Source organism: Podarcis raffonei, chromosome 8 (genome assembly GCF_027172205.1).
Source record: "Podarcis raffonei isolate rPodRaf1 chromosome 8, rPodRaf1.pri, whole genome shotgun sequence".
NCBI lineage: Eukaryota > Metazoa > Chordata > Lepidosauria > Squamata > Lacertidae > Podarcis > Podarcis raffonei.
This window is the reverse complement of record NC_070609.1, coordinates 64,110,021-64,133,727: the sequence shown is the minus strand read 5'-3', so window position 1 is coordinate 64,133,727 and position 23,707 is coordinate 64,110,021. Positions and strand designations below refer to the sequence as shown.

General features: G+C 46.9%; 1 protein-coding gene across 6 annotated transcripts in view; it reads right to left on the bottom strand.

Annotated features, from left to right (window-relative positions):
- Nucleotides 1-23,707, bottom strand: part of KCNAB2 (potassium voltage-gated channel subfamily A regulatory beta subunit 2) — a 105,852-nt gene that overhangs the window by 62,549 nt on the left and 19,596 nt on the right. For 3 of the 6 annotated variants that reach the window (XM_053400423.1, XM_053400427.1, XM_053400425.1), the window contains exons 2-3: nt 6,643-6,763; nt 3,962-4,003 (exon numbers count right to left, since the gene is read on the bottom strand). In XM_053400423.1, the coding sequence (XP_053256398.1) occupies nt 3,962-4,003; nt 6,643-6,719 (119 nt within the window). In that variant the 5' untranslated portion in view covers nt 6,720-6,763. Of the gene's footprint in view, nt 1-3,961; nt 4,004-6,642; nt 6,764-23,363; nt 23,689-23,707 lie in introns of those variants that run through there. The other 3 variants (XM_053400426.1, XM_053400428.1, XM_053400424.1) reach the window with 2 other exon arrangements.

Sequence of the window (23,707 nt, the reverse complement as noted above, 5' to 3'; positions counted from 1 at the left end):
CCCTTCTTCGCAAGGAGCAGAACTAAACTGTGGAACTCCCTCCCACAGGAGGCCACGACATCCACCCACTTGGATGGCTTTAAATGAGGATTTGACAAATTCATGGAGGAGAGGGCCATTGAGGGCTACTAGACATGATGGCTCTGCCCTGTCTCCACTGTCAGAGGTAGCAATGCTTCTGAATACCAGTTACTGGCAGAGAACAAGGTGGGAGAGTTGCTCAGGTCCTGCTTGGGGCATCTGGTTGGCCACTGTGAGAACAGGATGCTGGACCAGATGGGCTATTCAATTGCCTTGGTACAGCAGGCTCTTTAGCTGCTCTTATGCAGAAGGCCCCGAGTTCGAATCCTGGAAAGGATCAGCGGGCAGGCAACAATACTGGACAGCCTGATGCAGGATGCTTTCAATGTCCACCCCTCTCAGCTTACCCAAAGTCTCCTCCTCTCTCAATGCTGTGTATACACATTACCACTTACTCCTGCTCTGCCACGCTTCTGCTACTGGCGTTTGAAGCTGAGTATGTATGACACTAACTACAACCCAGAAGCATCCTGTGGCTCCTGGATGAATGCTCCTGCTGGATGAGCTATCCCACAAGCCAGCTTTCCCCTATCCAGAAACAGAAGCTGCACTTATGCCGAGGTGTGTACGGTTTCGGGAGGCCATTGCACATGCTCAGTCGATAGCTTTGGCAACTTAAGAAATTTGGTGCAGGGAAACAAAGCAGGTGAAGGTCATCGGGTTGCTCCCTCTACAGTCTGTACAGCAATGTAGGATACAGCTGAAATGCAGCAGGGGGAGGATGATGCTCTAATGTCTATGTAGCCCCAAAGTAACCCAAGTCCTTGTTCCTCCAGCACCCTCCTAGAACACCAACATGGCAACCACAATTCTTCCTTCAAACATCCACTGTTTCCACCCAAGCAGAGATAGGGAACCGGGTTGTTGCATTACAACTCCCAGCACTCCTGACCCTCGGCCGTGCTGGCAGGGTCCCCATCTCTGGGTAAAGCCCTTAATCCTTGACAGGATCAAGGGGTTTATCCCCAACCTGAAGCAAAGCCCAATGGTGTGCAAAACACATTTGCTAACATTCCTTCTCCTGTGTTTCTGTGCTGCTGTCATATGAGACTGTAATTGCCATGGGGCAGGGAAACACCCCCCCCCCCCGCTTCTTGTGCTTATGTTACTCTACTAAAAACAATGCACATAGATTATGTATATTAGTGATTCCAAAACCTATTGAGGCCACTGCCTACTTTGTTCCATAGGTAAAGGTAAAGGACCCCTGGATGGTTAAGTCCAGTCAAAGGTGACTATGGGGTTGCGACACTCATCTCGCTTTCAGGCTGAGGGAGCCAGTGTTTGTCCACAGACAGCTTTCCGGGTCATGTGGCCAGCATGACTAAACTGCTTCTGGTGCAACAGAACACTGTGAAGGAAACCAGAGCGCACGGAAACGCCGTTTACCTTCCCGCTGGAGCGGTACCTATTTATCTACTCGCACTGACATGCTTTTGAACTGCTAGGTTGGCAGGAGCTGGGGCCGAGCAACGGGAGCTCACACCACCATGGGGATTCGAACCACCGACCTTCTGATCGGCAAGCCCAAGAAGGCTCAATGGTTTAGACCACGGCGCCACCCGCGTTCCAGCACCCTCTACCCTATTCCATAAAAAAGCATTATTCAAAATAGTTGTTTGCACAATCAGCTACAGAAGATAACACCACAGTTAAATTCAAAGCGGTAACAATTCATTGCACTTCTCTTCAAAATCCAGTTGAAACCATTTAGTTTAATTAATTCATCGGAACTGGTAAACTTGATCCAGTGATACCAGCTTTTCAAAGTCTGATAGACATTTACATCCCAGAGCCCCCTTGGCTGCCACTTTCCCTCATTCAACTTGTTTTTATTATTGCTTTTTAGCCTACCTGAGCCCGGCCTTGGCTGGGGAGGGAGGGGTATAAATAAAAATTATTATTATTATTAAGTATTATTAGTGCTCCCCAGGTAATCCCCCCCCGGGGGGGATTGCAGCCTACTTTGGGAACCATTGGTGCATATAATAACTAATCATGTTGCATTTGCTCACAGTCAACAGTGAAGCCCCACTGCCCCATCTCCCTCCTGTCACTGCTGATATTTAAACTGCAGCATCCTTGATGCAGGGACCTTTGCACTCCTGTTTGGGGGTTGTTCCGAAAAGTCTCAGGCACAAGGACGCTATATTAAATAAGATTATTTTAAAATACGAAACAAGGAGGTAAAAGTGTAAGTGCCAGGAAACAGCAGGAAAGAAAGTTTTTCTAAGATACTGGACAAGTAGAAACCTGATCATTTGACAGGCTATTTGACTCAGCATCATGCAATATCAGTTGGCATTCATCTAAGTTAACACCAAGCTGGAGACACTCAAGGGTCAATGTAGAGTTGCATTAAATATCTTGTTGCATTCAACATGCTCATTTTCCCCCAATGCAAATAGCAGCTCCAGGAGAGGAGGGTTTATCAGGCTTAGATTCCCCTGCCCACCAGTTCCGATCCTGTCCAAAAGGCCCCATGTGGCAGCTATTTCCATTTTAAAAATATTTTTTAAATGGACAATAAATGTAAAAGCGCATTTCACATCGTGCAACATGGCCTTTGAGCCAACTGAAACAAACCAATCCATCAATAATCAGTTTAAACCATACTTTATGGGTTTAAAACACACCTAAAGTGCTGGACGGGAGTCACCCTATCCTACAGCAGCAGAGCAGACAAAGTCCTTTACACGTGCAGATTCAATTTCCCCTTCAAATTTGCAGTACACTTTGTTCTCACTCAGGTAAGCTAAACCATGGCATTGCAGTAGGCAAGCAAACTGTCAGGCTCCCAGAGAGGAGATTGCAGCCGCCTTTCTCCCCACAGAATGTTTTTGCTGCTGTGCTACACTGAGTTAAGTTGTGGTTTGGCTTAGCACATTGTCCAAATCTGGGCTCGTGGTTTTAGCTCTCTCAGCCAGACCTGAGCTGCAAACCATAGGGCAAACTTTGCTTACTAGCTTGTGGTTTGTCTGGAGGAAGCAAAACTATGAGCCAGGGTTCAGGAGGGCTGTGTGGTTGCCTGGTACTTGTTTGCAAATTGGCACCTAACGTTTTCTTCCTTTGGGTGAAAAGGGTGATGCTGGCCACCCTACTTTGAGGACCTGGACACATTCTAAGCAGACAATACACTATTTACATCTCTAAATAGCTGCCACCTTTGAAAGCAGGTTTTCCTTAAGAATGGCTGCCAACTTGATTGGTCGAGCATTTTCCCGGGGAAACTAAGACCCCAACCACCACTCCTCCTTGGCACTGGTACAAATTTATTTCTTTACTTATTACTTTATTTACTTATTGAATTTGTATACTGCCCTATACCACGCAGGTCTCAGGGCAGTTCACAAGATAAAATCACAAGATAAAACATAACATACATAATAAAAATATAGACAAGAACAAGAATAACCCGATAATCAGATCCACATTGAAGTGAAGAGACCATCAGGCATATAAATCAGAGAGGGAGCCAGTTTGCCTCTGAAGGATGAGAAGACACAGCATCAAAAGAGGCCCTCCAAGATGATTACGCCATCCTTGGAGCCATACAAGCAGGTATTTTGGGAATATTTCGGTACACCCCTCAAAATACTGCAAAAAATAAGTTTGCAACATCATTTCCCTGAGCATTTCACAACTGGGTAGTAGCAGACATTCAAAGAGGACCATTATTTTCCTCCCCCTCCGAAAAGAAAATGGAGATGTGGTGATGAAAGACACACCTGTTGCATTTCTGCCTCCGACACAGCAGGTGGAAGAGCGACTCTGGGTGGTGGAGGGGCAGATGTAAAGTTAACCACAATGAACCAACAGCTACCTGTCCACAGACACCTTGACTCAGGTGCATTGAGAAAAGAAACGCTGATGCCATTACCTGTAAAATTGGAGCTGTCTTTTGGGACTCCCGTAGCGAGCACTTCCGAAAGCAGAAGGGAGAGAAAGAAGAAAAGATCCACAAGTCACAGTAAAAAGAAACCAGCGCGCGCGCACAAACACAAAGTAGACCTCTCTGGGATCCCAGTCAAAGATTCATTGCTTATTTACTTCCTCTCTCTGTTAGGATCCTGCTGGTTAACTTTTTTGTTACAACGGCACCACCAAGTGGAAGAGGTTTGCACTTCCCTGTAAATTTGACTTTGCAAATCTTTACGTTTGCAGAGATCGTCATTCCAGTGCGTGTTTGCTGCTCACCTGCACAGGGTCTTGGACCTAACCGCACAGAGGGCAGGGAGGAGGGACCTGTGTAGGAAGGGCAGTTGGCACAAGTTGCACAGCAAACCAAAGAAAGGGGTTTTCACATCGGCCTCCCAGGTTTTAGACTTAGGAGTGGTAGGAACGCTTGTCCAAACAAACAGCCAGCAAAAAGTGAGAAGTGGGCAAACTTCGGTGCAGGAAAAATTCAGCACAGGTGTAAATCTTATCAGCACACCTGCTTGCATTCACCCCTAGTTGGCTTCGCTTCTCACTTTAGGACAGTGATGGCCAAACTTGGCCCGCCAGCTGTTTTGGGACTACAATTCCCATCATCCCTGACCACTGGTTCTGTTAGCTAGGGATGATGGGAGTTGTAGTCCAAAAACAGCTGGAGGGCCAAGTTTAGCCATCACTACTTTAGGAAGAAGTTTCTGCTGGCAAGAACTGCTCTGCAGTGGAACAGATGACCACAGAAGGCGGAGGACTCTCCTCTGTTGGAGGTTTTTAAGCACAGGTTGGATGGCCATCTGTCAGGGATTCTTTGCTGTATGGCAGAGTGGGTTGACTAGATGGGGGTCCCTTCCAACTCTACAATTCTACGATCCTTCCCCTCTCTTCTGTTTTCTGCCAGCAAACTTCAGATGGTAAGATCCTTGGAGCACAGAGAGGATGCCCACAAAGGAGTTTTAATGATGCTCCACCCTTTAAGTATTCTGGTATGTTGCATTGGCCCCAACACACACTTGGTCCTCTTATGTGGACTGGAATTGAACAAAGGAGGGGCGGGGGCGGGGAATAGATCCCGAAGTCTACAAAAGATTGCACGATGCAGGGGAATCCCTTTAGCACCACCTTTCACTTCTGCCAGAAGTATTCAGAAACCCCGTCAACATTTCAGACAGTAAACAGCACTTTCAGCTTCCTGAAGAAGCTCTGTCAATAATGACCACTCCCTCCACCAGCAGTCTCAGGTGGTGAGTGCAGAAAGAAGTGGAATCAAAAACAGGGCAACTGAGAAACAAGATCATCCACAGGGGAACCCTGCTTCCCCATTCGGTTTCCAGGGAAGCCCCAAGCCACAGCTTTGGCGCCACCACAGAAGAAGACATGCCTCTGTGTCCAGCATCAGCCAAGCACCTCCCTCCCACCTTGGTCTCTTGTTCCCCATCCTAGGATGATGGGACATTCAGCCAGGTGATGTGGAAAAAGGCCCACCTGTTTGTCTCTATGGCAACCTCTTTGGACATGTAAATGGAAGTACTTAACCGGCCAACCAAGGCTATTACCTTAACAAAGGAACCGATCTGATTGGGTCACCAGCTTCCTCTTGTAGATTCTAACGGCACAGTAACAGGATCACAGCTTTGGAAAGGATCCATAGGTATCATCCACACTGCCCCCACCTCCAAACTTCTAACAATACATTTCCAAGTCTGGTTCCCAGTTTGCAAATCATGGTTTGCAAGGTCTCAACATTCCCACTGACCTACGGCCCTATGTTACTCAAAAGTTTGTATGCCATCTAAGATGATTCGGCTCAACGTGCATATTTACTGGAACAATTTTGTTCTAAATGAAGGATCTCGTGGAAAAATAGCCTAGCTTAAAATTCGTGTCAACATTTGGCAGAGGCATTCTCCAATATGATGAAAGAGAAAGCTGGTGGGCTGCCGTTAATTCACATCCAGGGGCAAATGACTGTCAGAATTAGAGCTGGGTTGCTAACTTTGATGGGGAGAAGTTCAGAAATCAATGGAATGACATTAAGAACCAATGGAGATTTTTCTACATATATGGTGTCCTTGTTCTGGGATGACAACATTTTGGATTAAAGTTCTTAAGGTTATTTAAAAGAAGAAGAAAAACGCTCTAGGTATTGCATTTTTAGACCCAGAGGTAGTTTTGACCATCTTTCTGAACTTGCGGGGAAGCATATACTGACACTCATAATGTGCCTAGTTTATGAGTTAAAAGAAGAAGATAGTATTGACTTTTGCATTGGAGTACTTAGCACTGGGGTTACAATCTACAGCAGGTCACATTCATTCCACACTAAATATAAAACGATGCACCTGAGGAATCCAAACTTTACTCATGGAGAGGCGGAAAGGGGCCCTTTTTTTCAAAGCGTCGAAGACCTTACTCAGCCTCTCCTGCGACTTCTGAGATTTCAGAAAACAGCAACCACACACTGTTCATATGGGCTAGAAACTTGACACCCCCCCCACAAAAAACCCGAAGTGGAAACCACCAGAAAACTGATAGACTCTGCATTCAGTACCATGCCCTATCCTGCAAAACTGTGGCTTCCCCATTGCCTTTATCTAGCCCTGGAAAGTAGGAAATGTGTCTGAAGCTCACCTGTAGATCATGCCTGGGGAGCCCGTCTGCCTGTTCGAGAATCTAGCCGGAGAGTCCGTGGTGGATTCCGGATACATGGAGCCCAGCCTCCCGGTTCCAGTTCAAATTTTTTCAACACCCACTAAGGAAGCAGGGAAGAGAAAGAGAGAGGAAGAACAGAGTTAGCCAATGCGTATACCAGCCCATCAGCTTACACAAGAGAGGCTAAGGATTGCCATTATCTTCCCCTTGCTTCCAGGCTGTTGTCCTCCTCACGAAGATGGGTGCCACACACAAAACAGGTCTCACTTTCACCCTAAGATCCACCGCATAAAACTGTCTTGAACTGGCAGAGAAGCAGGGAGGAGGAAGAGGATCCCAGTGAGGAGTGTAGCTGGGACTGGGACAAGCCGGGGATGAAGGAGAGGCTGGTGTAGGAAGTACTCATGGGGTGATGGAGGATGGAGAGGGGATGGGGGTCAGTGCACAGGAACCAGAGCAGCAGGGCCCATCACCTGAGCCAGAGGAGCTCCTTTCTCCCCAAACATGGTGGGCTCTGAGGCATAGGGAGCAGCAGGAGGGGTGCTCCAGGAGGCTGAGGCAGGCAAAGGCACCCAGCCCAGCTCCCTAGCTAGCCAGGTGGGGCTTGCTAGCTCTGGGAGGAAGGGTGCAATTCCTCAGCTGCAGTAGGCTCAGGACAGGTGAGGGTCACCTGCCTTGTCAAGCCCAGATGTTGCCATCAGCAGGCAAAGTACACAAGGGAAGCAGAGCTGAGCTGCTGTGTCTGTTCAACTTCTGAAGAGCGTCTCCACCCCCATCGTTCAGCCTGGACACTGAGGTCCAGCCCCGAGGGCCTTCTGGCGCTTCCCTCACTGCGAGAGGCCAAGTTACAGGGAACCAGGCAGAGGGCCTTCTCGGTAGTGGCGCCTGCCCTGTGGAACGCCCTCCCACCAGATGTCAAAGAGAACAACAACTACCAGACTTTTAGAAGACATCTGAAGGCAGCCCTGTTTAGGGAAGCTTTTAATGTTTGATGTATTACAGTATTTTAATATTTTTTTGGAAGCCGCCCAGAGTGGCTGGGGAGGCCCAGCCAGATGGACGGGGTATAAATTTATTATTATTATTATTATTATTATTATTATTATTATTATTATTATTATTATTCCCACGTTGGTTGGACCTTGGCTTGGATGGTCCAGGGAGCTCTTCGGGACTGTGCTTGTGAGGAACTAATCTCCATGTTTCAGCTGCAGAGGCAGGAAACTGTTAGCCTTCTAGACTACATGCTAGCATCTGTTGTGGAACCATGAACACCAGCGAGACCAGCCGTCAGGTATCCTGTGGTTCAGGACAAAAACAAGCAAATAAACTCCCTGTATATCATAAGTCAGTGCCTCAAGGCAAGAGTAACACCATACCTTTCTCCCAGAAGTGCTAGGTTTCTACATGCAAGGTTTTTTTTGTTTATATGGAAGAATGACACAAAAGCTATTGCTTGCATACACTCTTCTGGCAGTCTGAAGCAAGATTTTTTTCATAATTCTAATGCCTCCATCTGCGTAACAGCCAGATTGACTTGCAGAAAAGTGCAAAGGGGTAGGCAGGTTCGTTCAGCAGGAGATTCCGGCTGCTAATTACTTAACTTTATGGTTAATTTAGCCCAGCGGACGAAGTGGGGAAGTTGTGCCAGAGCCATCTGTGTAGAGGAGGACTAGCGACATTGAAAGGCTGTTTGTCACTTAAAAAAATAATAATTCTCAGTTCAGGAAACAGATATTTTACAAGATCCAGCTTCACTTAAAAGAAGACCTTGCTTGTTTTTGTTTTATTTTTATTTTTCATTCCTGGTTGCGCATACACCAATGCTGATTTAGCAATCAGTGGTCGACGCATCTCTTTCTGTGTTTGTTCTCTTTTTCGTTCAGATTTTGCAAGCCCTCATTCTGCACAAATGTTTCCATTTAAAAAGAACCTTCAAAAACCCACCGCGTAACTCAATTCCCCGATATTGCTAAAAACAGCGCAGCAATTGAGAATAAATTAACTAGGCAAGCAGCAGTATGAAAAGCATGAAAGAGGTGGGTGGTTGTGTGGGTAGATGGAGGCATGTCAGGGAAAAGAATTAAAGCAGAAAGCCATTTAAGGATTGTAACAGATTTAAGGTGCCAGGAATATCAAATCAGGAAATCTGGTGGCTGGACTTGAGTGCTTCACCTGCCATATCACCACAGTAGATGGCCACAAGAGGGAGCTGCTGGTCCCTTAACTGCTCTTGAGCGCCATCAAGGTGGCTGGCTGAAGGAGGTATTGCACCCTGTCTGACTTAAGCAGGCTTTCTTTTTAGCTGACACAAAGGCCCAATAAGGATATTGTAGAGTTGTAAAAAGGTTCAGTAAAGGGCAACCAAAATGATGAAGGGGATGGATTGAGGCACCTATAGGGAAAGGTTACAGCATTTAGGGCGGGCATAGGCAAACTCGGCCCTCCAGCTTTGGGACTACAACTCACATCATCCCTGACCACTGGTCCTGTTAGCAGGGGGGTGATGGGAGTTGTAGTCCCAAAACAGCTGGAGGGTTGAGTTTGCCTATGCCTGATTTAGGGCTTTTTTGTTTGGGTCTCCAGATGTTGTTGGACTACAACTCCCATCATCTCTGAGCTCTGATCTTGCTAGCTAGGGGTGATGGGAGTTGTAGTTCAACAACATCTGGGGACCCACAGGTTGAGAAAGGCTGGTTTAGAGAAAATAAGAGTAAGAGGCAACATAAAGCATGTTGTTGTTGTTTAGTCGTTTAGTCGTGTCCGACTCTTCGTGACCCCATGGACCAGAGCATGCCAGGCACTTCTGTCTTCCACTGCCTCCCGCAGTTTGGTCAGACTCATGTTTGTAGCTTCGAGAACACTGTCCAACCATCTCGTCCTCTGTCGTCCCCTTCTCCTTGTGCCCTCCATCTTTCCCAACATCAGGGTCTTTTCCAGGGAGTCTTCTCTTCTCATGAGGTGGCCAAAGTATTGGAGCCTCAGCTTCAGAATCTGTCCTTCCAGTGAGCACTCAGGGCTGATTTCCTTCAGAATGGATACGTTTGATCTTCTTGCAGTCCATGGGACTCTCAAGAGTCTCCTCCAGCACCATAATTCAAAAGCATCAATTCTTCGGTGATCAGCCTTCTTTATGGTCCAGCTCTCACTTCCATACATCACTACTGGGAAAACCATGGCTTTAACTATACGGACCTTTGTTGGCAAGGTGATGTCTCTGCTTTTTAAGATGCTGTCTAGGTTTGCCATCGCCTTTCTCCCAAGGAGCAGGCGTCTTTTAATTTCGTGACTGCTGTCACCATCTGCAGTGATCATTGAGCCCAAGAAAGTAAAATCTCTCACTGCCTCCATTTCTTCCCCTTCTATTTGCCAGGAGGTGATGGGACCAGTGGCCATGATCTTCATTTTTTTGATGTTGAGCTTAACTTTTATATGCCTTTTGTCTTTGTCCATGGAGTTTTCTTGGTAGGGATACTGGAGTGGCTTGCCGGTTCCTGCTCTAGGTGGATCACGTTTGGTCAAAACTCTCCACTATGACCTGTCCATCTTGGGTGGCCCTGCACGGCATAGCTCATAGCTTCTCCAAGTTATTCAAGCCCCTTCGCCACGGCAAGGCAGTGATCGATGAAGGGGAACATAAAGCATAGAGTTCAGCTATGGAACTCCCTCCTGCAGGAGGCAGTGATTGACACCAACTTAGATGGTTTTAAAAGAGGATTGGGGAAATTTATGGAGGAGGATGGGGCTATCATTGGCTGCTGGACTTGATGGGCCATTGGCTTCAACCAGGAATGTTTGGATGTTGAGTGCCAGCGGACCCTGAACCTTGCCACCCTCCAAAACTGGGCCTCCCTCCTGGCCTGTTGGAATTGTGTTCTCCGCTAAGGCTCCGCTCATCACGAATTCTCCCTGCTCTCTCCTCCCGAGACAGCCAGGAGCCTCTGCCTCTAAAATAAGACATTGCTGAAACGAGGACAGAAAGCAGAACCCTGAGCAAAGGGGTTGGGTGACAGGCGGAGAGAGACTCCTGCCTCCTGCTGCTTCAAGGATCCTGGGTTGCGCCAAGGTGAGATCACAGGACAAAAGCAAAAACAAAACAAAACAAAAAACCTCGCGTCTTCTTCACCGGCTCATGTAGCTCAGAGAAAACGAAAAACGGGTCTGCAAGCCAATCTTTAGCAGCAGCAACGCACAGCTTCGAATTTCTGCAAGCAAATTTATACACGGCATCTATGGCGACACAAACCCTCTCCAATTATTTTGAATTACTTAATGTATATACTGCTGAATGCCCCCCCTTTTTTGTATTGCCAGGGACATCACCCCTTCTGCTGTTCCAACTCTGTTTTTATATTCTCCAGCCTCCTTGGGACTTTCTGGTAAACGGTAAATACATTATTATTTAAATACATAATGATGATGATTTTCGGTTACCTGCCCCTGAGAAACCACTTTTGCTGTTTTGTCCCCAGGGGAGATGATGGGTCACTAGAAGTAGTTTTTTTAATATAATAATAATAATACTCCCAAACACTTAACATACATTATCTCTGCAAGCTTCACAATGGCCTCAAAAGGTAGGCCAGCATGAATCAATTCTTGCATGGAAATTGAATGGATAAGAGAATAGTGGCTTCTCTAAATCCACCCAGTGAGTCAGTGGTAGAGGTGAGATTCCTGGCTCACATTCCGCTGTAAGACACCGGAAGGATTATTTATTTGGATCGGGTGTGATGTTTTATTGCATTACATTTTACTTTCCAAACATACTGTTAGGGGAAGAGGATGGGGGCAGAAATGGAAACGAAGGAGCTCCCCAACAAGCCCGATATTTAGCATGAATAAGGAGAGTCTTTGAAATGAAAGAAGAAATCGTGCAGCTAAGCTTGCAGCCGCCATATTACAGAGGCAGTAGAATTAGCTAACCACCCAATTTTTCTGCAGTTGTGAAAAGGAAGTGCTTTCTTCTGGGATTGAGACAGACATGGGAAGTTCCAGAAAGCAAAGCAGGAGAAAAGGATGTGGCAGCCCAGTGGCAGATAATGCTGTTCTGCAGATCTATGGTGTGGCCACACTTGGTTGAAATTGGAGGAAGGACAGTTTTTCACCCACTCTCATAACATTGAAACTCACAGACATCCAATGAAGCCGAGTGTTGGAAGGTTTAGGACAGATAAAAGAAAGGACTTCATCACATTGCACAAACTGTGGAACTCACTGCCACAGGAGGCTGGGATGACCACCTACTTGGACGGCTGTAAAAGACGGCTAGACATATTCATGGGGGAGAGGGCTATTATCCATGGCTGCTAACCACAATGGCTATGCTCTGCCTCCATGGTCAGAGGCAGCGATGCTTACAAATACCAGTTGCTAGAAACCTCAGGAGGGGAGTGTGGTCTTGAGCTCAAATCCCGCTTGCCATCTGGTTGGCCACTGTGAGAAGACGATGCTGGACTAGATGGGCCCCCTTTGGCCTGATCCAGCAGGCTTGTCAATCCTCTGCATCTCCAAGAATGGCTGACAAAGGCACTTCTCTGAAACCTTGTCCGTTAGTGTATACAGTACTGATTTAGAACCTAAAGGTAAAGGTAAAAGTACCCCTGCCCGTATGGGCCAGTCGTGTCCGACTCTAGGGTTGTGCGCCCATCTCACTTAAGAGGCCGGGGGCCAGCGCTGTCCGGAGACACTTCCGGGTCACGTGGCCAGCGTGACGAAGCTGCTCCGGCGAGCCAGCACCAGCGCAGCACACAGAAACGCTGTTTACCTTCCTGCTATAAAGCGGTACCTATTTATCTACTTGCACTTAGGGGTGCTTTCAAACTGCTAGGTGGGCAGGAGCTGGGACCGAAGGACGGGAGCTCACCCCGCCGCGGGGATTCGAACCGCCGACCATACGATTGGCAACCTAGGCACTGAGGTTTTACCCACAGCGCCACCCGCGTCCCGATTTAGAACCTAGGTGAACTTAAAAGAAGGACCACAGGTCAGTGGGAGAGCAGGTGCTTTGCATGCAGAAGGCCCCGGTCTGAATCCCTGGCACCTCCAGGAAGGGTTGGGATTTCCCTCTGCCAGAAATCCTGGAGAGCCATTGCCAGCTTTAAGAGGGTGACTGTGCTCCTAGAGCTTCTGAAAGCATGGCCCCCCAAGGAGGCCACCACCCATGCCCCTAGCTACTAACATGCCCCTTTAAGATCAACTGGAGATGCAAATGGTATCAGACCAATAGCACCTATGTATCGTGTTATGATATGGGTTAAAGCCACACAGTTTACGAAAATCAACCACCAAGCAAGAATTGAACTGACAGCAGATTGATCAGGGTATAATAATAACCCACTGTCAATCAACAACATGTAAACAAATGTGTGTGTGTGTGTGTATGTATATACATATGTGTATATGTGTGTATGTGTGTACAGTGGTGCCTCGCAAGACGAACGCCTCGCAAAACGAAAAACTCGCAAGACGAAAGAGTTTTCCGTTTTTGAGTCGTTCCGCAAGACGAATTTCCCTATGGGCTTGCTTCACAAGAAGAAAGCCCATAGGGAAATCTCCGCCGGCCTTCAGAAGAGGTCCTGGACCTCTTCTGAAGGCCGGCGGGGGGCAAAAGCCTTTGCTCCCCTCGCCTGCCTTCCTGGGACAGCGGAGACTTCTCCGCTGTCCCGGGCGATCTTAAAATGCTGGCGGGCGGCAGCGAAGGCTTTGCTGCCGCCCGCCAGCATTTTAAAATCTCCCCGGGACAGCGGAGAAGTCTCCGCTGTCCTGGGGGCTTTTAAAATGCTGGCAGTCGGGAGGAAAGCCCTCCTGTCTCCGGAGCTTGCGGGGTGGGAGGTGGGGAGAAGGGCTTTTCTTCCCACCGCCAGCCTTCAGAACAGCCTTCTGAAGGCTGGCGGTGGGAAGAAAAGCCCTTGTCCCCCCCCCCAGCCTTCAGAAGAGGTCGGGGGACAGACTGTCCCCGGACCTGGTCTGAAGGCGGTTTCCATAGGAACACATTGATTGATTTTCAATGCATTCCTATGGGAAACCGTGCTTCGCAAGACGAAAAACTCGCAAGAAGAAAAAACTTGCGGAACGAATTAATTTCGTCTTGCGAGGCACCACTGTATATATATATATGTGTGTGTGTGTGTGTGTATGTGTGTATATATATGTGTGTGTGTGTGTATATATATATTTGTGTGTGTGTGTGTATATATATATACACACACATTATCATTAACCAGGCAGCAGGTGAAAAGGAAAGGAATGATGATGAGACTGACTTATCAGAAACCGGACTCTGAAATGCAAATGAATTGCAAGTAACTGGGATGTTAGGACATTATAAGCACACACATACACACAAAAAACAAGCACTTTGGTGTAGTATAACTGAACTGATTTGGGGATAACTTCATTGGTGCCTTTTTTATAAAGAAATTTTTGAATATAAGAGTAACCAATCAACAGAGCATGGGGCTTGTGCATCATGACCTAGTGCTTGATTTGACCCACCTGAGGGGCGCTGGGCAATTTAATGCTGCAACCCAGAGAAAGAATCTAAAGCAGCCTTGGCCCCACTTTTGAGCTGCAATATGAACAGCAGACTATGCTGCAAGGCCATTGTAAGTGATTCTGTTGTAAAGTAGAAGGTGTGCAGAGGAGGGTGACCAGAAGGATCAAGGGTCTGGAAGCTAAGGCCTGCGAGGAATGGTTGAGGGAGCTGGGAATGTTCAGCCTGGAGAAGAGAAGACAGAGAGGTGATATGATGGCCACCTTCAAATATCGGAAAGGCTGTCACAAGGAAGATTGCTTTTCACTGCTCTGGAGGGTACGTCCCGAACTGACGGATTCAAATTACAAAAAAAGGAGATTATGGCTAAACATTAGGAGGCACTTTCTGATGGCAAGAGTTGTTTGACAGGGGAACTGACTCCAACTGTAAAGGAGATGAATTTATTTGACCCTATCTACATCAAGCTATATTCTATCTTTATCACCAAACTCCGAATATAATTGCACATTGTATTAATTAACATTATTTTTTAATATATCAGTGGCCATATGATAATTTTAGCTTATAAATTTTATTGTTTAATGTCTTAACTTGTATATTAAGGTACTTTTATAGCTCTGTTTAGAATAGGTAATGTCTTGATAATATATATGTTTTAAGTTTTTTGTATTAATCCAGTATATTTTCTTTTAATTTCTGAATGGTTCTGTATACATTGCGGCAGCCTTTGGCTATGTGCAATAAAACTGACTGACTGACTGACTGACTCCCTCGGAAGGTGATGGACCCTCCTTCACTGGAGGCTGTTAAACAGAGGTTGGATGGACATCTGTCCGGGATTCTTTAGCTGTGATTCCTGCATTGCAGAGGGTGGGACTAGATGAACCTTGGAGGTTCCACCCTACACGGCAATTCTACGGTTCTATTATTCTACTCTATCTCAGAAGAATCCTCAAATCTGTAATATGGATGTGAGTGTGGACTACAATGCGGGATTATGATTATACTTTGTCTCAGGGGTCCAAATAACTTGGCTGGTTTTGGGTTTCATATACTTGGGGTGCAGCCCCCGGCAGCAAAACCACCTGGCTCTGCAAGTGGCTTACAGGAGGCACATGAGTATGCAATAGATGACTGAGCAGCAGCTTCCGAATTCTGCACTTTCAGAGGCTCCTTCACACATTGAAACTCCAACTCAGAAGGATGAGTCATTCTGGTTTCATTCTAAATACTGTTTTTATAACATTGTAAGATTTCTTTTTCTTTTACAGGCTTCCTTTTTTATTGCACGTTCATGATGGTTTCCTGCTTTCGAAACCATTTGCCCCGTTAAAAGTTCCAGGGCAAAAACGCTGCTCCATTTCCAATCACTGCACGCCGTATACCACCCTGCCAAAATCCTGTAACTTTTTTTTTTACAGCATGAATGCTCTGGTTTGTTTACTGCCCTGAATTTAGTTGTGCAGGATGAGAGGTGCCCTTCGAGATGGCACAATAACGCACTTACACCGGGGCAGCATCACAGAGCAACTATTAAAGAAGAATGACGTACCAAAGCCAACACCATTTCCTGTGCCAACACCATTTCTGTATTGTAATGCAATATGTGAAAACCAATAAAAAAAAGCAAAGAAGAGGAAGAAGCAGAAGAATGACATGTGGTTGGTCCAGTATAAACCTACTGCTAGTGCTGCATTCATGAATGGTGGCAGAATATAGTAAAGGTAAAGGGACCCCTGACCATTAGGTCCAGTCGTGACCTATTCTGGGGTTGCGGTGCTCATCTCGCTTTATTGGTCGAGGGAGCCGGCGTACAGCTTCCGGGTTATGTGGCCAGCATGACTAAGCCGCTTCTGGTGAACCAGAGCAGTGCACAAAAACGCCATTTACCTTCCCGCCGGAGCGGTACCTATTTATCTACTTGCACTTGACGTGCTTTCGAACTGCTAGGTTGGCAGGAGCAGGGACCGAGCAACGGGAACTCACCCCACTGCGGGAATTCGAACCGACGACCTTCTGATCGGCAAGTCCTAGGCTCTGTGGTTTAACCCACAGCGCCACCCGCATCCCTTGATGGCAGAATATATCCCCCCCCCCAAAAAAACACATCTGGAGGGGCCACACTTCATAGTGTTAAGTTTTGTTTGTATCAGTTTATTGGTAAACCGCACAGGGGACCTTTTAAGAATGCAAGGAGAGCCTGCTGGATCAGGCCAACGGCCCATCTAGTCCAGCCTCCTGTTCTCACAGTGGCTGACCAGATGCCTGGGGGAAGCCCACAAGCAGGATTCGAACACAAGACTCCCCTCCTGTGGTTTCCAGCAACTGGTATTTAGAAGCATTGCGGCCTCCGACTGTGGTGACAGAGCTGAGCCTGTTGGAAGTTTCAAGACAGATAAAAGAAAGGACTATTATCTGCCTCTATGGTTGGAGGCTGCAGTGCTGCTGAATACCACTTGTTTTGCCACCTGGAAAGTAAACCATGCTGTATCTACACAAAAAAATACACACTCTGTCCATGAGAATTTCACCCAAATTTTATCTGGCCCCTGCTCATTTTCAAACACTATTATACTAGTATTATTGTTATAATTAATATAATTGTATAATATTAATTAATAATAATTAATATTTGTATATTTGTATAATATTTGCCCTATCTCCGCAGGTCACAACAACATAAAACCACAACATAAAAACACAAAATATAATAGAAACGAAAACAAAAACAAGTTAATAACCCCCCAAAAAACACATTTATTTTCTCATTATTATTTATACCCTGCCCATCGGACATATATAAAAACATAATAAAACTATACAGGGCTGCAGGTTCTAAAGGTTGGATAGTTACTTATCTCCTTGGCTCGGGGGTCGCATAACTCCATACCCTCCAAGCTTTCTCTGATGAAAATAGGGACGTCCTAAGGAAAAGCGGGACTATCCAGGATCAAATCAGAAACCAGGACGGCTTCTGCAAATCCAGGACTGTCCCTGGAAAATAGGGACACTTGGAGGGCCTGTGTTTATTATTTATTTATGAAAATAATTAGATATCACTGTTCTTAAAAGGGGGAGGGGGCGAGGAATCTAAGCAGTTTACAACCAGCCATTAGTTTCCTGCGCATTAAGTATGAATGGTGGGTAAAGTTTGCCCCTGCTGACCTGGGAGCTTCAAGTTTCTCAGCATCCTGATTTTAAGGCCATTACGGCCAGCTTCAGTTTCATCAGGTTAAAAGCTTCTGCCCAAGAAATCCAGCACGGCTACAGCTCCCTCAGAGAGAGGGGTCTTTAGGCCAAGGAGAGGGAGCGGCGAAGACGCTCTGGGTTGAAAGGCGTCATGGAAAAAGAGGCTCACAGAGACAGTGTTCTTCCTGAGTTCACTCCAGGATAGGGACATATTGTTGCACAAACTGCAATCTCCAAGTGGCAAGTGTTTCTTGGAATGAAGTTTGGGGGAGACTGTGGTGTCTTTAGTATGAATGGTTTTATCTGCACATATACAGAAGCCAAGCGTTGGAGAGATGGGCTCACAGCTTTAATACCTCCAACCGACTTTGGTTTCTCATTCAGTTTCCGGAGAAGCACCAAGTACCAGTTCTTTGGGTCCAGTACAGAGCAAGGCCTGCCCTCCATCTTCCAGCATCAACCAAAAATCACACACGAAACATCTGGCAATTGTTCTTCACCTTACGAGGTGATGTCTCTTCCCATTAGGTGGGGAGAATTACCCCCCCCCCATTATCTCCATGGCAACAGATCAACATCTTTCTAACGTAAATGGCAGCACTGAACTGGCCAGGGTCTGGTTGGTTTGCTCTTATAGATTCTACTCTCACCTACACAGGGTCACAGGTTTGGAAGGGACCACGGGCACCATCCAGACTGACCCTCCAAAACTTAAAACACTATGAAGCTGTCTAATATCAGTCTATTTGATCTATTCTTGACTGCTAAAAGTTCTTTCCCAGCCCGAAACTTGGAGGTGCCTTGGGCTCTGCTGTGGAGAACAAGATCGCCATGCTGTAAGATCTGGACTCCCTCCATCTAAATTCAGGTGTAAATAGGTGACTAAATCATATTTCCTTAAAGCTACGACAGCCTCCGCTGTGTCTTCAATTCTTCAAAGGAGCGTAGACCCTGCTTGGCAGAGATTGGGATGTTGTTTGGGTACTTTTCAAGAGAGAAACAGGTACTCACCCATACCATCTCCTGTCCAAGGGAGCAGAGAGTGGTAGGAAGGGATGAGTTAGGGACTTTGGGGGAGACCCCTGCCCAGGCCCATGCAGAGCTTGTATGAGGCTTGGGGCAGGAGTCCTTGGTCAGCTGGCACGGGGCGTTCTTGGCATGGCAGTGTAATTCTGCCAGGCCCCTGGTGGTGCCCACCTCCCCCCAGCTGGCTTAGCCCTGGGTAAATGTATCCAGCTGCCCTCCTGCCTCTGCATGGGTCTTGCCCCTGTCCCAAACCTTAACTGCCTCTAAGATTCAGCAGCTTGCATATAAATGAAGCCTGATTCCTTCTGCCCAGGGTCCTATCCCAGCAGAGTTTCCCAAGGCAACAAATATGGAGACAAAAGCATGCTCACTGCTAGCCATTTTTATATTCTGACCCTAGCGGGGAGGAGGCTGGCATGGAGATAAGTCAGCATCCAATTCAACGCCATCCAGACTTTTTTTGGGTTTACCTCCTACACAGGATGTGAATACTTAATGCAATTCCTCGCTCACGGGAGGAAATTTAACAAAGGTATTAGAATCTTTTCTTTGCCAGCTGAACGGGAGCCAGCAGTGTGATGCTGCTGCTAAACAAGCTAATGCAATCTTCGCTGCATTAACAGAAGCAGAGTTGTCCAGCTCACAAGGAGTAATAATTCCACACTGTTCTGTGCTAGTCAGGCTGCAATCTGGAGAGCTGTGCCCAGCTCTGGGCACCGTATTTTAAGAAAGATATTGACAATATACAGTGGTACCTTGGGTTACAGACGCTTCAGGTTACAGACACTTCAGGTTACAGACTCCGCTAACCCAGAAACAGTACCTTGGATTAAGATCTTTGCTTCAGGATGAGAACAGAAATTGTGCTCCGGCGGCATGGTAGCAGCAGGAGGCCCCATTAGCTAAAGTGGTGCTTCAGGTTAAGAACAGTTTCAGGTTAACAACAGACCTCCAGAACGAATTAAGTTCTTAACCCAAGGTACCACTGTACTGCATGTTCTTTGAGTGGGGATTGGGGGGCGGTTGGTCAGGCAGGACAGGGGGGGAAATAAGAAAATCAGAACAGCCAATGGATCAGGTCAATGGTCCAGCATCCTGTTCTCAAAGTGGCCAACCAGAAGCCCCAGTGGGAAACCTGCAAGCAGGATCCAAGCACAAGAGCCCTCTCCTCTCTTGCAGTTTCCAGCAACTGGTATTCAGAAGCATTGTTGCCTCTGACAGTGGAGGCAGAACATAATCATCATGGCTAATAGCCGTCGATAGCCCTCTGCTCAAGGAAATTGTTAATCCTCTTTTAAAGCCAACCGAGTTTTCTTTCTTTTGTGTACAACTACGAAGCTCTGTTTTCCTTGTATGGGCATGTTTCGTTACTTGAATTTAAAAATCATTTTTTAGAAAAGCCATCCATGTTGGTGGCCACCATTGCCTCCTGTGGCAGTGAGTTCCATAGATGAACTCTGCACTGTGCGAAAAAGGCCTTTCTTTTTATGTGCCCTGAATCTTCCATTTTATCCATGCCATGCAAAGTTCTGCAAACTTCCACTTTAGTTCAGATTCCTCAGTTACAGGGAGTTGGAATAAATGACCCCAAGGAGTCCCTTCCATCAATTCTACGATTATGCTCCCCACCGCTGCTCCCTAGATCATTTTGGTTGCCTTTTTCTGAACTTTTCCCAAATCTACAATACCCTTTTTGAGGTGACGTGAACAGAGCTGTGCGCAGTAGTCCAAATGCAGTGGCACTATAGATTTGTAAAACAGCTTTAATATATTGGCAGCTTTATTTTTCAATTCGTTCCCTGAAGATCCCTAGCAGGGGAGATGCCTTTTTACACCACTGCTGCTCATTAGTCCTGTGAAAGAGCTGGGCATGTTAATCTTTCCTGGAGAAGAGAAGGAGGGGCATGATAGATCTCTTGGGTGCTGTCATGCCACAAAAGACAGGGTAAAGATTTCAGCTCAGCGGTAGCATAAACTTTGGCCCCATTTGCCCTATACAGTGGTACCTCAGGTTAAGAACTTAATTCATTCTGGAGGTCCGTTCTTAACCTGAAACTGTTCTTAACCAGAGGTACCACTTTAGCTCATGGGGCCTCCTGCTGCCGCCGCTGCACGATTTCTATTCTCATCCTGAAGCAAAGTTCTTAACCCGAGGTACTATTTCTGTGTTAGTGGAGTCTGTAACCTGAAGTGTCTGTAACCTGAAGCATATGTAACCCAAGGTACCACTGTATATTGAAAGCAATATTCCACCACTTGAAAAAGCTACGGCTTCCGCTGAAGAATCATGGGAAGTGTAGTTTCTTAATGGTGGTTAGAGTTGCTAGAAGACACTCACACCCATTAGTTTATAGAAAAGATAAGGAAGAGAGGACACAAGTTGGAAGTTTATAGAATTACGCCTGGCATGGAGAAAGCAGACAGACAAAAGGTTTTCTTCCCTCACTCATAACACTAGAACTTGTGGACCTGAATGTTGGAAGATTCAAGACAGACAAAAGTAAATCCTTCTCTATGCAGCACCTAGTTTAAACTATGGAACTCACTGCCACAGGAGGCAGTGATGGTCACCCACTTGGATGGTGGACAGTAGTAGCCATCATGGCTATGCTCTGCCTACACAGGTGGAGGCAGCAGTGCTTCTGAATACCAGTTGCTGGAAACCACAGGAGGGGAGAGGGCTCTTGTGCTTGAATCCTGCTTATGGGTTTCTCACTGGGGGCAACTGGTTGGCCAGTGTGAGAACAGGATGCTGGACTAGATGGGCCATTGGCCTGATCCAGTAAGCTCTTTTTATGTTATGTTCACTTTCTTCATGTCTCTAAAATGCCATTGAATAATTAGGACACTCTCTCCTCCCTACAGCACCTTATTTTATCCTCACGGTTGCTTTTGCTCTTGAATATTAGAGGGCTGGTGGGGAAATTGTTGTCTTTCTACTGGTACCCAACAGAATTATCCCATCCTCCCGGCTAAGAGGCTAACTGTGTAATTGAAATGTCACTAGGCAGAAATTTCTCTTGCATGCACCGATGTTCCATCGCAAACTCATTTTCTCTGAGCTGAGAAATGGCGGGACGTCAAGCCAAGCCAAAAATATCTAGCAGAAGCTGGGAATTACAGAAGCATGAATTTTAATAAGTGGGAAGAAAAGCTGCTTTCTCCCCATGGGCACATCAGGAAGTCATCGCTCCTTGACTGTGGCCAGAGTGTTGGCAACAACTGCAGCTTACAGAAGGAAGTTCACACGGAGCTCAGAGCACTGGTCTATCTAGCAGCCTCCTCTAGCCCCTTTTTCAGAACCCCTCCAGTTAGCAAAAAAGCAAACAAAGGGATACATACCACCCATCACACAGAATTTAGAAAGTCCCAGGTTGAGTTCCTGGCAGCTCTAGGTAGGGCCGGGAAAGCCCCATCCGAAAACCTGGAGGGCCACTGCCTGTCAGTGCAGCCAGTACTAAGCCAGACAGAGGAATGCTTTTATGCTGTAGAAAGAAGTTTCCTATCTTTCATATTGTGCTGTGATTAAAACAGCCAACAGCGCTCAAAACTAAAATTGGGTGCTGAAACAGGCAAACCTTAGCAGATCTATGGCAACATGCGAATTCCACAGTCCAAAACTGGAAATTGCTCTCTTCCTGTTTTTGTTGGCGCAGTCACCCCCCGCAGCTCCCCACTGCCCTGCCTGCACCCTAAACTGGTCCCACTGAGCGCTCTGCCAGCAGCCTCTCTCAAAGTGGTGCACTGTGACGTCCGCTGCCCGTCTGCAATCAGGGCCACCAACCCTGCTCAGCAGTTCCCTTCGCCGCTGCCTTGCGTTACAGAATCCTAGCTGTTCCCCATCCTATCCTTTTCCTTTCAAAGTGCAATTAATTTCAGGGCAGAGACGAAACACTTGTGCCTGACAGATCACCCTCCTCCCAGATGCACTGCAGGTGATGTTCAGGCAGCTGCGTCTCCCCCCGACCGATTGATTTCAACCCAGTCCTTTCTTCACTTCCACCCTCAGCTTTTGGCAGCACCGGAGGAAAACCACAAGAGAGCAGAGAGAACAAAGGGCAGAGGAGAATCTGTGTGCTAAAATGTCCCCTTCCTTTAAAAACCCCCCACAAAAAAACAAAACAAAACAGAATCCACTTTGTTTTCCTTGCACCAGAAAAAGGGGCAGCCTAGTTTTTCTAGCTAGATACCATGGAAACGGCTATGCCGATTAGCTGGTCAACCTGGAAACACACGGGCCAGGAATTAACCGCAAACTATGAGCTGCAACGAAGGAGAGATTTCTTCTGCCAGTGGCAGCACATCGGTCCCGCATTCCACCTCTTCAATGGTCCTAAAAGAATGTGGGGTTTGATGCTGCAAGGAACATAGACTGCAGAAAATAATGGGGGAAGGAGTTAATAACAGCTATTGGTGGTACCATGGGGGAATGACTTTACGGGGGCACTCCAGGGAATGTGTGTGTGTGTGTGTGTGTCTGTCCACAAGTACATGTTTTGGAGAAAGCAAAAGAAAACACGTTAAAGAGCAAAACCACTACCTCCCTCCTCCCCAAAATCCATTAAGCCCCAGAATCTAAAATAAGCCAAGTCCACTATTTGGGTTCTGCCTTTTGTATTTCAAAGAGGCCAGCCTCCTCTGCCTATTTGGTTGCTTCCTAGAAGCCCCACAGAGGCTGCAGCCCTCTATACATGCTTCCAGGGGAGCAAGTTCCCTTGAACCCAACGGGACACGCTCTTTCTGATGAAACATGCATAGGATTTCCCAAGAGCCCAGCAAAAGCACCCGGGCACACACCGGCTTCCTGTCGCCCTGCATCTGCCGGAGAGAGAAGTGAGCTCAAGGAGAAATCGTCGCCTGCAGCAAAGAAAGGAAATTGGGGAGGCGGGCGGAGGAGAGAGCTTCCAAAACAGGGGAGGGAGAGAGGTCACCCCAGAAGTCAAAGGGAATAAGAGAGAGACAGAGGGGGCAAAAAAACCGCACCTACCTTAGATGTTGTCGCTTCTTTTCTAGACCGGCAGTCAAGAAAAAAAGCAAGCGGCAAAGTAAAGGAGACACGGGCGATGGATCTAGCAAGCAGGCATGGTGGAAAAAATGAAATAAGCCAGACGGCTGGATGGACGAGCAATTGGGGAGGGGGGAGGGCAGGGCAAAAAAAGAACAGAGAAAGGTGTTCTCTTTCTACCCCATTCCTTTCCAGGTTCTAGACAGGCAACTTATTTATTTATTTAGTATGGGCAGAGAGAGAGAGAGAGACACGAGCCGAAATCCATTTGGCAGTGCGTGGGCAAGAGAGATGCAGCCCCCTCCCTTCCCTCTCTCTCACTGCCG